The following is a 15,171-nucleotide window of genomic DNA, read 5'->3' on the forward strand; positions in this document are numbered from 1 at the left end:
TTGGTGAGTCATGACCTGGACTGTTGATTAGCCACACTGTTAGCCACTGTATTTGATGACAAATAATCTTATTTTGGGCTCAATGTCCAAAAAATAAGATGTTGGTAAAAACGGGTGATGACGTGTCAGACACAATAATGGTCTGGTGATTGATGTATGATAGACAGATAATACAGTATATACAGTAAATACCTAGCATTAGCCTCTGGCGTTAGCTAGCTGTTAGCTACATTTGTTAACTAAGTGTTCGCAAGGCTCAAAACGCTAGCTTTGCAAAAACGATAATAAGTGTTAACCAGTTTGAGTCATGCTCTTCTCATAAAACCCACCAGCTTTATATCTCTTGGCTGGTTGTTGATATTATAAAAATATTGTCGTTTCTAAAAGAGTTTAATGGAGACACTCTAAGGCCTACAAAATAACCCTTCAGCCGGAGGCAGAACTCGCCATCTTCAGCTGCTCGGAGACCTCTCTGGGCTTTCCTACAGCTGTGCAACAGTCTCTGACACTGGGGACAACTGTTGCCAAAAAACTCATTCTGAAAGAATGGAAGTCCCCGTCTTCACCTTCTTTCCAACTGTGGTTGACAGACAGTGGGCCCAAAAACTGCCGTTAAACGCAAAAAAACGTGCCTTGCGCCTGCCTCGGGAATATAGCAACATGGTTTTAGGCCCCGAAATGCGCTTTACGCCAAAGAGGCGTGGCGCAGTGCCAGAATGGGCATTTCGGCCTTAAATACCGGCCTAACGATATCTTCCGCCCCCGCGTTAATTTAGCGCTTAGCGATTTTCAAAACCAGGCCTATTCAGTGCGCCGGTTGATGACTGATGGAAAAAAAGTTTGCCGGTTCTATTATTATGCGTAATTGCGTGCACTCTCCTCTGCCATCTCACTCTCTGTCCCCCCTCTCTCTCTCTCACTCCCTCGCGCATCAGACAGCAGACAGGCACAAAGCCACACACGTGAAATGACTGATGGGAAAAAAGTTTGCCGGTTCTATTATTGTGCGTAATTGCGCAGACTGTCCTCTGCCATCTCACTCTCTGTCCCCCCTCTCTCTCTCTCACTCGCTCGCACATCAGACAGCAGACAGGCACAAAGCCACACATGTGAAATCTCCCAGCATGCATTGGGCTAATACATTTAGATAATAAATAGCAACCAAATGAGCCTAAATAGATAGAAAGGTAGATAGAAATCATGTGTAATGTTAACACAACATGCAATTGTAGAACATTTCAATATTGGACAAAATAAAATCTCGAAATCAAAACACAACCCTATGTGAAACATATATGTCATCCTGGTGGTATATATATCCCTCGCAGATTTAACGTAATTTTAGGAGATGAGTGACAGCCGTAACACAGTTCGGTTCTACTGTGACTTCCTACTGTGATGTCGCTCCAATAAGATGACTTACTTCACATTTTCTTTTACAATAAAAACACATTTATGCAATGACTTTACTTTACTTTACTTTACTTTATTTCATTTGGCAGACGCCTTTATCCAAAGCGACGTACAACAAGTTATTTACAACCAACAAGAATACAAAACAATATAAACAGTAAAACAAGGCAGTGACAGGATCAAGGCAAAGGTCAGTTCATGAAGGAATGCCGAAAAGGTGAGTTTTTAGTCTTTTTCGAAAGATGGGAAAAGTTTCGGCCGTCCTGACCAAGGGAGGGAGTTCGTTCCACCATTTCGGTGCCAGGGATGAAAAAAGTCTCGAACGGGATGAGCGATTGTTGAGTACATGTAATGGTGGAGGGGCGAGGCGTCCAGCACTAGTGGAGGGGCGGAGGGAGCGGTGTGAGGGCTGGAATCTGACCATAGATTGTAGGTACGGAGGGGCTGTCTGGTCTACTGCTCTATAGGCTAGAGTAAGTGTTTTGAATTTAATACGTGAGGAAATGGGAAGCCAATGGAGGTCGTGGAAGAGGGGGGTGACGTGGGAAAATTTGGGTTGATTGAACACCAGACGAGCTGCAGCATTCTGGATAAGCTGGAGTGGTTGAATAGCAGAGGTAGGTAAGCCAGCTAGAAGGGCATTGCAGTAGTCAAGTTTTGATATGATAAGTGACTGGACCAGGAGTTGTGTTGCTTCTTTTGTGAGGAATGGACGGATTTTGCGGATGTTATATAAGGAGAATCTACAGGAGCGTGCTGTTGCAGAAATGTAGGCGGAGAAGGAGAGCTGGTTGTCTATGATCACACCCAGGTTTTTGACAGTTTTGGAGGGTATTACAATGGTGTTGTCTATTGAGATGGAAAGGTCAGTCAGTGGGCAGTCTTTTCCAGGGAGGAAGAGCAACTCGGTCTTGCTTAGGTTCAGTTTCAGGTGGTGAGTGGACATCCATTTACTAATGTCTTTGAGACATGCGGAGATGCGAATCATGATTTGGGTGTCAGAGGGGGGGAAGGAGAGATAGACCTGTGTGTCGTCGGCATAACAGTGATAGGAAAAACCGTGTGATGAGATGATATGGCCGAGAGATCTGATGTAAAGCAGGAACAGTCGGGGGCCCAGGACTGAGCCCTGGGGGACACCAGTGGTGAGAGTGCAGGGTTTTGAGAGACCTCCTCGCCATAATACCTGGTAGGAGCGGTTGGAGAGATATGATGAAAACCAGGAAAGTGCAGAACCAGAAATACCTAAATCAGAGAGAATGGAAAGAAGAATTTGGTGATTGACTGTGTCGAATGCAGCAGATAGATCTAGTAAAATGAGGACGGAAGAGAGGGATGAGGCCCTAGCAGTGTGTAGGGCCTCAGTGACGGAAAGGAGAGCAGTTTCGGTGGAGTGGGCAGATCGGAAACCGGATTGGAGGGGATCAAGTAGGTTGTTTTGTGATAAGTGGAGGGAAAGTTGATCTGAGACTGCTCTTTCAAGGGTTTTGGAAATGAATGATAAGAGGGAGATAGGACGGTAATTATTAATGTCAGTGGGGTCAAGAGAGGGTTTTTTGAGTAGGGGCTTTACTCTAGCGGTTTTTAAAGAATGTGGCATGATGCCTGTGGACAGGGAGGAGTTGATGAGGGATGTGAGAAAAGGGGATAAATCGGAAGAGATGGACTGGAGAAGAGAGGAGGGGATGGGATCAAGAGGGCAGGAGGTAGCAGGGTTAGAATGAACCAGTTTGAGGACTTCTTCAGAGGAAAGGGTAGAGAAGGAAGGGAGTTTTGAAATGGATGGCAGATACTCAGGGTGGGAAACAGGAGAACTGATATTGGAGGGTGGAGGGGGGAAGGAAGAGCGTATATTGTCAATCTTTTTTGTGAAAAATGTAGAAAAGTCATCTGCAGAGAGGGAGGAGGGAGGAGGAGGAGGGGGGGGGTTGAGGAGAGAGGAGAATGTAGAGAATAGTTTTTTGGGGTTATTGGCGGATGACTGTATTTCAGAGATGAAAAATGATGATTTGGCTGATGAAACTGCGTCGGTGAATTTAGAGAAGATGTGTTGATAGGCTGAGAGGTCATTGGGGTGCTGAGATTTCTTCCATTTTCTTTCGGCTGCCCGAAGCTCCATCCGATAGTTTCGGAGGGCTTCGGACAGCCAGGGAGCAGGGGGAGAGGAACGAGCGGGTTTGATAGAGAGTGGACAGAGGGAATCGAGTGCAGAGGAAAGAGAGGACATGAAGATGGTGGAAGCTTCCTCCGTGGAGAGGAGGGAAAACTCCTCAGCAGAGGGGAGTCGGGAAAGGGCAGCAGAGGAAAGGGATGTAGGAGAAAGTGTTCTAAGGTTGCGTCTGGTAGATATAGTGTGGGTGGGTGATGGGTGGGGGGGTGGGAGGGAGATGGGGAGAGAAAAAGAAATAAAATGGTGATCAGAAACTGGGAGGGGAGTGACAGCAAGGTTAGAAGTGGAGCAGGAACGGGTGAAAACCAAATCGAGTAGATTGCCAGCTTTATGAGTGGGGGGTGATGCAGAGAGGGAGAGATCGAAAGATGAGAAAAAATTGAGAAAGGGGGAAGATTGCAAGATTGATGTGTGAAAATTGAAATCACCCAGGAGAATCAGGGGGGTGCCATCATCAGGGAAGAGTGAGAGGAGGGTGTCCATTTCATCCAGGAAAACACCAAGTGGAGCAGGTGGACGGTAAATGACAATAATGAAAAATTTAAATGGAAGGGATATGGCAACTGCATGAGACTCAAATGAAGATATGGAGAGGTGAGTGAGAGGAGTGACTGTGTAGGTCCAGGTGGGAGAGATGAGTAGTCCTGTGCCGCCCCCCCGGCCGGAGGCTCGAGGGGTATGTGAAAATGAGTGGGCAGAAGAGAGTGCAGCGGGAGTAGCAGTGTTTTCAGGTATGATCCAGGTTTCGGTAAGGGCAAGGAAATGGAGTGATTGAGTGAGAGCATGGGATGAAATTATGTGTGTTTTGTTTACTGCTGACTGACAATTCCAGAGTCCAGCTGAAATGGTGAAATTAGTACAAGGCGGAGAGGGAGTGGTAGTTGGGAGGGGTTTAATGATTAGAAGATTGTTGTTATTATTTTGCTTACTGATTTGAAGGGGGTTATTGGAGTTGGAAATGGAGGGGAAGGGGATATGAGTAGAGGCAGCAGGTCTGGCAGAAGAGAAAGTGGAGATGTGAACAGGGATGAGATGTGGGATTTCTACAGAGACAGGGACAGGTAGCAGAATAGTGGTTGAGAGAGGGATTGAAATGAAGGAAGGAGGCGTAATAAGACCACCAGGCCATGGGGGGGAGCTATTGCAGAGTTGGGCGGGGACCGGAGAGGAATGTTGGGACTGACCGGAAATGACCGGTGGATGAAGGGACTCCGTCAGTCAAACATTGGGGGGGGGGAGGGTTGTGGAAGCTTGAACAGCCAAAGCGCGATGCAGATTAGCTGCGAGCATTTTTGCTCCGAGCGCGTTTGGGTGAAGGCCATCAGGAGAGAAAAAAGAGGAGCGTTCCCAGAACAGAGTGAAGTTGTGAATGAAAGTGATGGGCGCAGATTATAGGCCGATGCAACGATAGAGCCCATGATCTCTGTTATAAGGATGGAGAGACTCATATCCCTGAGAACCAACTCACTTAAAAAGTTTCTAACTATTTGGGACCAATTTCTAGGCTACCTCGATGAGGGCGGCGGGTGACTTGCCCGGCTGGTTCTTCATGGACCCCCCATGAACATCTCTTACAAGCACATAAGCACCAGCAATGTGGCTGGTAGCAGTACATTGTAATAATTGTTGATATTATATGTATGCTTTTCTTTATTTTCCTTTCCTGTGTCTGAGCCTGTTCATTTGTTTTGTTCGTGTATTGTTCCAGGTAAAATTTAAAATAAAATATATTAAAAAAAAATCGTTTCATGAAGACAAGACGCAAAGCTGTAATATAGCATTTATACAGCGTGCGCTCATGTGTGTTTGACATGGAACACCAACGTTACACAGGTAGAAAAACTGACTGGAGGGCGCCTTTAATGCTGGAAAAGTCAAATATAACTTATTTTTATATAGCGACATATCGTTTTAATCACTTAATTTAGATTTGTCTTTACGAGTGTCAGAAAAAGGACGCTATCGCAGGTCATTTAGCATCACGCTAGACTGGCCCATGTTCGTTCATCCGACTGATTTCAGACTTGGGGAGTGCGCTGCTGGGGACCTGACAGAGTGCAGTGCCAAATTCCATGCAATTCGGACACGTGCGCTGCATAGTCATAGCGCCACCGATTGGCAACACAGAAAATGGATTATCTTCCAGAACCATTCGTCCGATCGACTTCAAACTTGGCGGGTGCACTTCTGGGGCACCAAGAAAGTGCAGTGCTGACTTTCAACATGAGTTTGGTCACATACCCCCAAAAAAGAGTGCACCCAGAGTCTCCACCCTAGAAATATGGGTCTCGACTTAATGACTACAGAGAAAGGTAGGTCGTGACTGAGGCTAGACCAGTTGAGAACCACTGCTGTAAACACAATGTAGAAAGGTGACGGCGGCTCGCTCTGTGCTCTGGACCCACAGCGGTACTCGGGTTCGTCTGTGGAGTGAGGACGGCCCGGAGGCCGAGGTGCTGGGCCTGGACCCCAACGGCTTCCTGCAGGTCCACTGCCAGGAGCACGGCCTGGTCTCTGTGCAGCCTGATGGGAACTCCTTCGACATGCTAAAGAACCTGGTGGTCACCAAGCAGCGCTAGGAGGAGAGGACCCACCCTCCTCAAAGAGCTTACTACACAATCAACAGCATCTTCATCACTTTGAACTGAACATTTTAGTCGACCAATCTGGCAACAAAATGTATTTAAATATATCCTTGTTTTCAAATTAATTAATATACCAGTCATAATTATTGCTTTTGAATACCCCATTTTGACTACATTGTTTAAAGTGGGACTTATGGCATCTGTTATCAGTCTTTTGTAGATGTTAAACTTATGTAAGTAAATTTTAATGAAGAGATAGTATTGGATAAGTTTAAAGGCAGCTACATAATTTTCATAATGTGCACATCGTGCAGTAAAAGGGACAACCAATTTAAATCATGGTCTTGGCAAACTTGAATATTTTAATATACATTTAGGAATGTTGCAGAGGAACTTGTTATCCTTCAGCTGAGCTTGATGTCATGCCTGTCATATGAACATGGTGACTGATCGCTGCAGGTCTTGCTCTTATCTCTCTCAATATCATCTTTATGAAAATAAAGGCTGCCACTACATTTTTGCTGTTCACTGCTTACTAGCTAATTTTTATGTCAACTATACACCTGTAAAGTTTTGTGACTATCTTGCACGGTTTTGACGCTGTTGCGTTTGCAAAATTGTGGGGGGGGGGCGGCTCCCTTGCTCAGATCACACCCATAATTTTCAAACTCTGCCTTAATTTTTATGTCAACTACACACCAACGTTTCGTGATTGCATCTTGCATGGTTTTGATGGTATCACGTTCGCAAAATCATGGTCTTTGGTATAAACAAGGCTGTCAACCCCTGAAGATATTATGGTCACTTTGTGCTATGGGAGAGTAAAAATATAGTTACTGGTAATTGCACTTTTAAGGTGTAAGATTCTGTGAATTACCTCATGGAAACTAGAAGAGAGAGAGATCTGCACACCAAATAGCTCAAAGGACTTTTATTGCTGCAGATGCAAGGTCTTCTCTGGATCCAGTACACAGCCTATTGTGTATTGGCATGTGTGTTTTTATGAAAGGGTTAATGCCCGACGAGGTGTACATTATCACTTTTTAAGGGACGACGCTGAAGCGAGAACCGGGCCGAGGCACAGCCGAGGACCGGTTACTTCAGCGAAGTCCCTTAAAAAGTGATAATGTACACCTCGAAGGGCATTAACCCGCTTATTCCATGGTCACTTGCCAACAAAACAAGACCAGTCATTTATATTTCCATGTGTAATAAATAAAGCAGTCTAAATGGCTGTTTAAATGGCTGTTAGTCAAAGTCTTCCGCGAAATAAAATAGTCCCTCCCACCTTCCTGGCAACAGGGAACCAGGCAGCGCCTCCGTTTTAAAGCCGACACAAACGTTAACTTTATCACAGGAATGCGGGTGTTTTGCGTTCTACATTACCGTAAATTCCGGACTATAAGGCGCACCGGTATATAAGCCGCAGCACCAAAATTGACTATTTTTTTCTTATATAAGCCGCACCGGTCTATAAGCCGCGGGTGTTTTGATGTTTAATTACCATATGTAATGGTTCGTGCACAGAGAGGAATGTCGGGAAAGAGATGGCTGTTTGGGGAAGCTCCCATTTATTAACATTTCAACAAAACAAGCATTACGGTAGGCTATAAGAAGCTCCCATTTATTAACATTTCAACAAAATAAATACCGTAGCTATAAAAAATAAAACAATAATAATAATAATAAAACAATCCTCAAAAGGATAATGTGCTGTAAACAATAAAACAATCCTCAAAAGGATAAAGTGCTGTAAACAATAAAACAATTCTCAAAAGGTTAAGGTAAGGTGCAGTAAACAAATTAACTGGAAAACAATAATATAACAATCCTCAAAAGGATAAGGTGCTGCCAACAATGAAACCAGGTACCGTAATCCTTGTCTTCATCTTTTAGGTGAAGGTGCAGCAAACGGCTGTAAACAGAGTCAAAGTCAAGTCACTAATCATCGTCTTCCTCTTCTTCCTCCGTACTGAAACCAGCAAAGTCCTCAACTTCAGTGTCGGAAACGAACAGGTTCAGGGTGGCTTCGTCAACCACTCTCCTCTCTCCTTCGTTGTCACTCTCAAAACCAAGGAACTCCTCTTCGTCACTGTCGGTGTCGGAATCGAACAGCCTCTGAAGGTGCCCAGCTGTACCGGCGTCATCATCACGCAGCAGTCCAGCCTTTCGGAACCCGTTGGTGATCGTGGATGTTTTCACACTCCTCCACGCTGTCAGGACCCACTGGCAAACTTGAGCGAAAGTTGCTTTTCGCATGCGCCCTGTTTTTGTGAATGATTTGTCGCCGCTCGTCATCCACGTCTCCCACTCAACGCGTAGTGCCACTTTGAATGCACGATTGACACTGATGTCAAGTGGCTGCAGATGCTTCGTTGTGCCCCCAGGAATCACAGCTGGAATGGAGTTTGTGGTCTTGATGGCTGCTTTCACGGAATCTGTTATATGAGCCCTCATGCTGTCGAGAACGAGCAAAGCTTTTTTTTGGTGAAAGAATCCTCCAGGGCGCTTGACGTAGCACTCAGCCAACCACTCCTTCATGACACTTTCCATCATCCACCCTTTCTTGTTGACTCTGAGGCATATCCCACTGGGAATTTTCTCTTTCGGCATCGTAATCCGCTTGAAAATCACCATTGGCGGCAGCTTTACTCCAGATGCTGTGCAGCCGAGAACACAAGTGAAATTCGTTCTCTCGTGCCCAGTGGTTCTCAATGTGATCGACGATTCACCTTTCTTGTTAACAGTGCGAGTGAGTGGCAGGTCGAACGTCAAAGGCACTTCATCCATGTTTATGATCTGCTCCGGTTCGATGGAATATTCCTTGATCTTCCTTTGTGTGAATTCGCCGAAGTTTGTGATTTTCTCCTGGTAGTCGGGAGGGAGTTGCTGGCACACAGTCGTCCGCGCCCTGACGGACAGTCCCTTTCGTCTCATGAATCGGAAGCACCAAGATGGCCCACCTCTGAAATGTTCAATTTTCATTTCGGTGGCGACTGTTTTGGCCTTCAGTCGGATCTGCACCGTGGAAACGCCTCGGCCGTCTGCTCTCTGGGTCAACACCCAGTCTTCAAGGGAATCTTCAAGTTCCGGCCATCTGCTTTTATGACCTCTGAAGGACTTTTTGGTCTTCTTGCACTGAGACAGTTCCTCCTGCTGCTTCTTCCAACGTCTCACCATCGACTCATTGATGCTCAGGGTACGCGCTGCTGCTCTGTTTCCCTCTTTTACTGCGAGATTGACTGCTTTCAGCTTGAAAGCTGCGTCGTGTGAATTTCTGCGTACCTTCCCCATGGTAAGTGAGAGACTGCTCGTCTTGTTGTGATTCCGGGCGGCTGATGAACTTTGAACCGGTAGGAGTAACCGGTTGATTTCCGCCAATGATGTCAAGTCTTTAATACACAAAGGCAATTCAAGGTGCTTTACAAAAAAATAATCGAAAAAACAAGCAGCAAAGCAATGCACATAAAATGTGCTGATGAAGCTGTGTAACCTGTAAAATCCATCGATTTTGGAGGTCACCGAGTGGCCGTTTGCTTACCGTAATTACCATATGTAAGGGTTCACGCACAGAGGGGATTGTTGGCTGTTTGAGGAAGCTCCCATTTACCGTATTACCGTAACATTTCAACAAAACAACATAACACAACACCACCTTTGTTTATTTCGACAGTGCACACAGTGTCCGCGGTGTGGTGAAAAGAGGGCAACAGAGGAAATTAAAACAGAAGTGGATTTATAGGTAGAAAGAGTGCTAAAAAAGAGAGATTTTATTTGTATTTGTATTTTTTTTTCTGAAAAAATCCATAGATAAGCCGCACCGTTATATAAGCCGCAGGGGCCAAAAAACGGGAAAAAAGCCGCGGCTTATAGTCCGGAATTTACGGTAAATGAAGACATTGCCATTTGGGTGCTTGCTTTATTTTGTATGTTACATGCGTATTGGCCAAGTATATTAACATTTACGGGCGAAGAGATTTCAGGAAGTGAAAGCAGTCAGGGCGACCAGAGCGATTTAGTCGGAGAGTTGCGTCAGCGGAGGTCGAAAATGATTAACCATGTAGCCAAATGACTAGCCAGGAAGGGGCTACGTTTGGATGCATAAATAAAGCTGATAATATACAATTAGAATTTTTTAAACGTCTGACCCTTTCAAAGTACATCACAAAGGGTCAATTTTGCTGTAACTTGATAGCCCTGCTTAATCCAGGACCTTACTTCTTGTAACTTTTTTGAGGTAAAAAACTGGTCCATTGGAGTGAATGGAGATGTCGGAACTCTCCATTCTGATCGTTCTGCTCGCAATGAAGATTCTGTCAGGAGGGAAATCTCCGAAACAAAAATCAAAATTCTAAATAAGAGTTATTTGACTGAGCACACAGGGGTGATTTAAATACTTACTTTGACCGACTAATTTTTTTTCTCAACTTACAAAAGTGCCATATTAACCCTTAACAGTGGTATAGAGCTCTCTTGATACCACTGTTGAAACTATGGTGCATTGATATGAATGGTGAACAGACCATTTGATTGAACTACTTTTCTAGGTGAACATTATCACTTTTTAAAGGCCCATTCCATCGGTTCTGGCGAGAAATAAATGTGCACAAAGTGTTTTTTATTGGCAATGAGTGAATGCGCCTTGACGTAACTTAAAAATCGCGACCAGGGGCGTTTCTCTCCGACCAGCGGTCGTTACAATATGCTCCCGTGAGGTGGGGATGCGTTTGGCGTCGGGGGTGCAAAACTCGGCATAACACCTGGACACTTGCGCATGGCAGACTGCTATCGTCGTGCAGAGATGATAGTATAAGGCAGGCGCAAACAAGTGTGCAAAGCGCAAAAAGCGGATAGCGCCTGTACCAAGTTAGAGCCCTCTGTCTTGTGGAGTCCAGCTGAAACCGTCTCATCACAGTTGTAGATTTGACGGGGCTTCTCCCTCAACGCGTGCTCCTCCAGGGTAGCCGTGAGGAACCTGAAGTTAAGGATGCACCAATATGAAAGTTAAGGCCGATATTAACACGTTCACTGCCAATGACGTATTAATACGTCAAAAATAATCCAACGGTTGACTGCCAATGACGTATTAACACATTGAGTGCCAGCCGTTTTTTCAATGCTGTAGGTAAGTTGTGCCAGGTTTTTTTTTGAGGATTCTGGCTCATTTTACAAGAGCCGAGGATTCTTTTCTGTTAAGACTTCGTGAACACCAATCATCTAAAAAGAACTAATAGAATGTGTGCTTTCTCTGTCTAAAAGAGTTCGTTTGTAGAGTTAGTAGTTATGTAGATATTAGCCGTTGAGTACAGCATGGTTTCAGAGATTTTCAGACAGTTTTGAGATAAATGGATTTTTAGAACCACCTCACGTGCCTGTGATTATGGGTGCCCTTGGGCAAGTCTGTATACTGTTTTGTGTGTGTGTGTGTGTGTGTGTGTGTGTGTGTGTGTGTGTGTGTGTGTGTGTGTGTGTGTGTGTGTGTGTGTGTGTGTGTCTCCAAACTCCTCCCTCCGTAGGTGTGGCTTTGCAGTGTTTTGTCACAGGCGAGTTTGATCCCAAAAAAAGAGAAGGGAATCGCAGGAGCGGGGAAGAGGAGAGGAGAGGCGAGGGGGGGGGGGTTAGACACGGGAGAGAAATTCCTTCGCGATCCCCTTCTTCCAATCTTGAGGCAGCCTACTCCGCTCTGCTGCTGCTGCTGCTGCTGGCAGCTCTCGGGCAGTCTGGCTTACTGAACGGGCTCGTTCGTTTCTTGAGGTGTCGGCTGAGAGCTTTGAAGAAGCTTTTGCGATTCTGGTCTTATTTATGCGGAAAGGTACTCAAGTGTGTGTGTGCGCGCGCGCGCGCGTGTGTGTGTGTGTGTGTGTGTGTGTGTGTGTGTGTGTGTGTGTGTGTGTGTGTGAAATCGAAAGAGTTTTCGCCCAGCTATTTCCTTGAAAATTAGAATGGCTTTCTCCAGCGGACCCGTGGCTGTGGCTTTCTCTCTGTCTGGAGAGAACTGTCGCCACTTAGTGGTCGGTAAAATAGATTATACACATTCTCTTCCTCCAATAGTGGTATAGAAGACGTAAAAGGGGTTGATTGATGTCCCACCGTCAAAAAAAAAAAATGTTTATGTAAGACGAGATATCTCGTCTTTGACACTCAACGGTTGGATTATGTAAGACGAGATATCTCGTCCTTGGCACTCAACGTGTTAATACGTCAAAAAAATGATTTTTTTTTTTTTGACCATGGGATGTGCATCTAACCCTTTTACATCTCTTATATAATTATTGGAGCCACCGAACGTTTACAACCCATTCCACCGAGCCACTAAGTGGCGACAGTGCTCTCCTGACTAGAGGAAGGCAAGCAAAAAGCAGCCATTCTCATGAAAATGGATGGGGGAAAACGCTTTCGTTTTCGCGCTGATTGCTGGCGATGCGGGATTGCAAATTTGCATAATAGATTACAGGTGGAACACACTTTGAAACACGCAGCATAAATATGACCAGAATCGCAAAAGCTTCTCTCAACCAAAACTCCAAGAAGCGAGCGAGTCCATCCAGACTTCCTCAAACAGCGGCCGCGCAGACAGGCAGCAGCAGCAGCAAAGCAGTGAGACTGGTGACAAGCTTGTGACGGCCGCTGCAGCCAAGAAGAACGCCCACGGAGGGAGGAGTTGGAAGCAGAGGGGTTTCCTGCTGTTATGGAGGAAATTACTGTTCAAAACTATTGTTTAGATGTCTGACGTCTTACTGATGCCAAAAATTAATGGTTAAAGTGACTGTTCTATCGAATTTCACAAAAAGCCGTTTATCTCTGAATAATTTTTCTGACCCTGAAACCATGCTGTATTCAACTGCTAATGCTTACATAACTACTAACTCTACAAACTAACTCTTTTAGACAGAGAAAGCACACATTCTATTAGTTCTTTTGAGATATTGTGTGTTCACAAAATCTTAGCAGAAAAGAATCCTCGGGTCTTGAAAGATGAGCCAGAATCCTCAAAAAAACCCTCTGGCAGAAGCTAACTACAGTAAAAAAAAAACGTCTGGCAGTGACTCTGTTAATAACCAATATTAACATTTTACTCATCAGACAATATGATATATTAAAAAATGTCTAACATCAGCTGATGTCGATATGATTGCCGATATACCATGCATCCCCTAGCTGAAGTAATCATCGATGGGCCCCCTCTTGGCACAGGCTGCCCTCCCACGGTCGATGATGTCTGGGGTCCGGGAAGTGAGCTGTTGTTTCTAATAATAATAACAATAATAGATTGGATTTATTTAGCGCCTTTCTAGACACCCAAAGCGCTTCACACATCAGCGGAGGGAACTCAACTCATCCACCACCAATGTGTAGCACCCACGTGCAGGTCCCTGAAGTTGATCCACCACGTCTGGCTAAGCGAGACCTTCTGCTCCTCTGGATTGCGGAGGTTATAAATAGCCAGCGTGTGGGCCAACACCTGAGGCTTCGTCAGTGGAAACCCATGACTGGCAGAGTACAAACAGTTCTCCACCAGGGAACTCTCATCTTCAGGGGTGAGAAGTGGCCTCTGACCATAGACACAATCAGAGGCCACCCTTCCACTGACTCGCTCACTCAGGGGTGATGCTGCTTCCACCTCCTCCATGGCCTGTTGCATGGCCTCCGGGGCCCACTTCCTCCTCTTCCTTCCTCTTTGCAATTACTCGCATGTATGGCATCTGTAAATTGATATAATTTTTTTTAACTTCTATAAATTGCCATAATTGCCGTATATATTTTCCATTGCATTGCATTTATCAGATGTATATTTACCTTAAACCAGTACAACATTTACATTTAAACATTAAAAAAACAAACATAACATTTAACATAACTTACTTCATCTACAAAAGTTACCTTATTATTCAGGGGCGTCTGGTGCATTTTTGTCCAAAAATACCAAAAATAGGGCTGGTTGATAGCTATGGTTAAAATCTATATCATGATAATCATAAGGATTTTTCTCAATATCAATATTATTGTTCATGCTAATGTAGGCTATTTAGGATGATATAAGTAAATGTCGCGGGGCAACATGTATGGAATAATTATTATTATGACTTGGTACTGTTGGGATGGGGAGAACAAATATTTATATTGCGTGCTGTGTTGAACTGTCATTAAGGTGGACATACTGTATGTTTTAGACTGCAATGAGTGATCAGAGTGGCTGTGGCAGACTTATGGACTTGAACTTGGGGAGGGTGCCACTAGGGGAGGATGTTTCTTGTGTTTCTTACCTGTACAGGTGCCATGACCCGGAAGGCTGTCAGAATGGCGGCAACGAGATTGGCAGCCGTGGGCATAAATACTGGAAGTCAGCAAGGGCGCGTCCTCTTTGTTTGGTTTGATCTCTTCGCTCTCCACGCCACACCGAACCGGATCGTCTGGTCTCCGCCGAGACGCACGCCGATCCACCCCGCAAAGCAGCCACTGTCTTCTCCGCCTGGTGGTCCCGACGTCCTCCGTCGTCCTCCTCTCCACGGCCGAGACGCACCTCTGACGGCTCGCCAGTCTACAGAACCGCCGCCGCTATCCAGCTGACTCCCGGGTGTGGAGACAACGCTCGCTAGGCCGACCCAAAAGGAACGGTCTAACCTTGTCTCCAGCATTCAGCGTGAGTGGGCTAGTTTCAATTAAGTTGCTGTACTGATCCTGCTCGCCTTTCTCCTCCAGTGACTGCTCGTGTGTGTGGGGACGAGACTAGAGGACCGCTGACGGCCGCTGCTGTCCGGTACGCCGCTGGGCGTGTTCGGCTTGCCACCTGGATGCACCCTGCCAGTTCCCCCCCCCCCCGTATCGAACGTTCGTTCCCTCTTGGATGGACAATCACATATTGCTGGTCACGTGAGTGCCTACTCTGGAGGCTGACAGTCTGTGCATCGGACTCTGGGACAGGTGGGGGGAGAGGGAGGGGGAGCCCTGAGGGCCGGACCAAATATTCTTCTTAATCATTTAATAGCTAGGCTATAGCTATTT

General features: G+C 45.6%; 1 protein-coding gene across 1 annotated transcript in view; it reads left to right on the top strand.

The window, feature by feature from the left end:
* hlcs (holocarboxylase synthetase (biotin-(proprionyl-CoA-carboxylase (ATP-hydrolysing)) ligase)) overlaps nt 1-6,640 on the top strand; it is a 125,684-nt gene extending 119,044 nt beyond the window's left edge. The window contains exon 11 of the mRNA XM_083635561.1: nt 5,991-6,640. Within this exon, the coding sequence (XP_083491687.1) occupies nt 5,991-6,162 (172 nt within the window). The 3' untranslated portion in view covers nt 6,163-6,640. The remainder of the gene's footprint in view (nt 1-5,990) is intronic.
* Nucleotides 6,641-15,171: the final 8,531 nt, after the last annotated feature.

Source organism: Poromitra crassiceps (assembly GCF_964638095.1).
Source record: "Poromitra crassiceps genome assembly, chromosome: 1".
In the NCBI taxonomy this organism is placed as follows: domain Eukaryota; kingdom Metazoa; phylum Chordata; class Actinopteri; order Beryciformes; family Melamphaidae; genus Poromitra; species Poromitra crassiceps.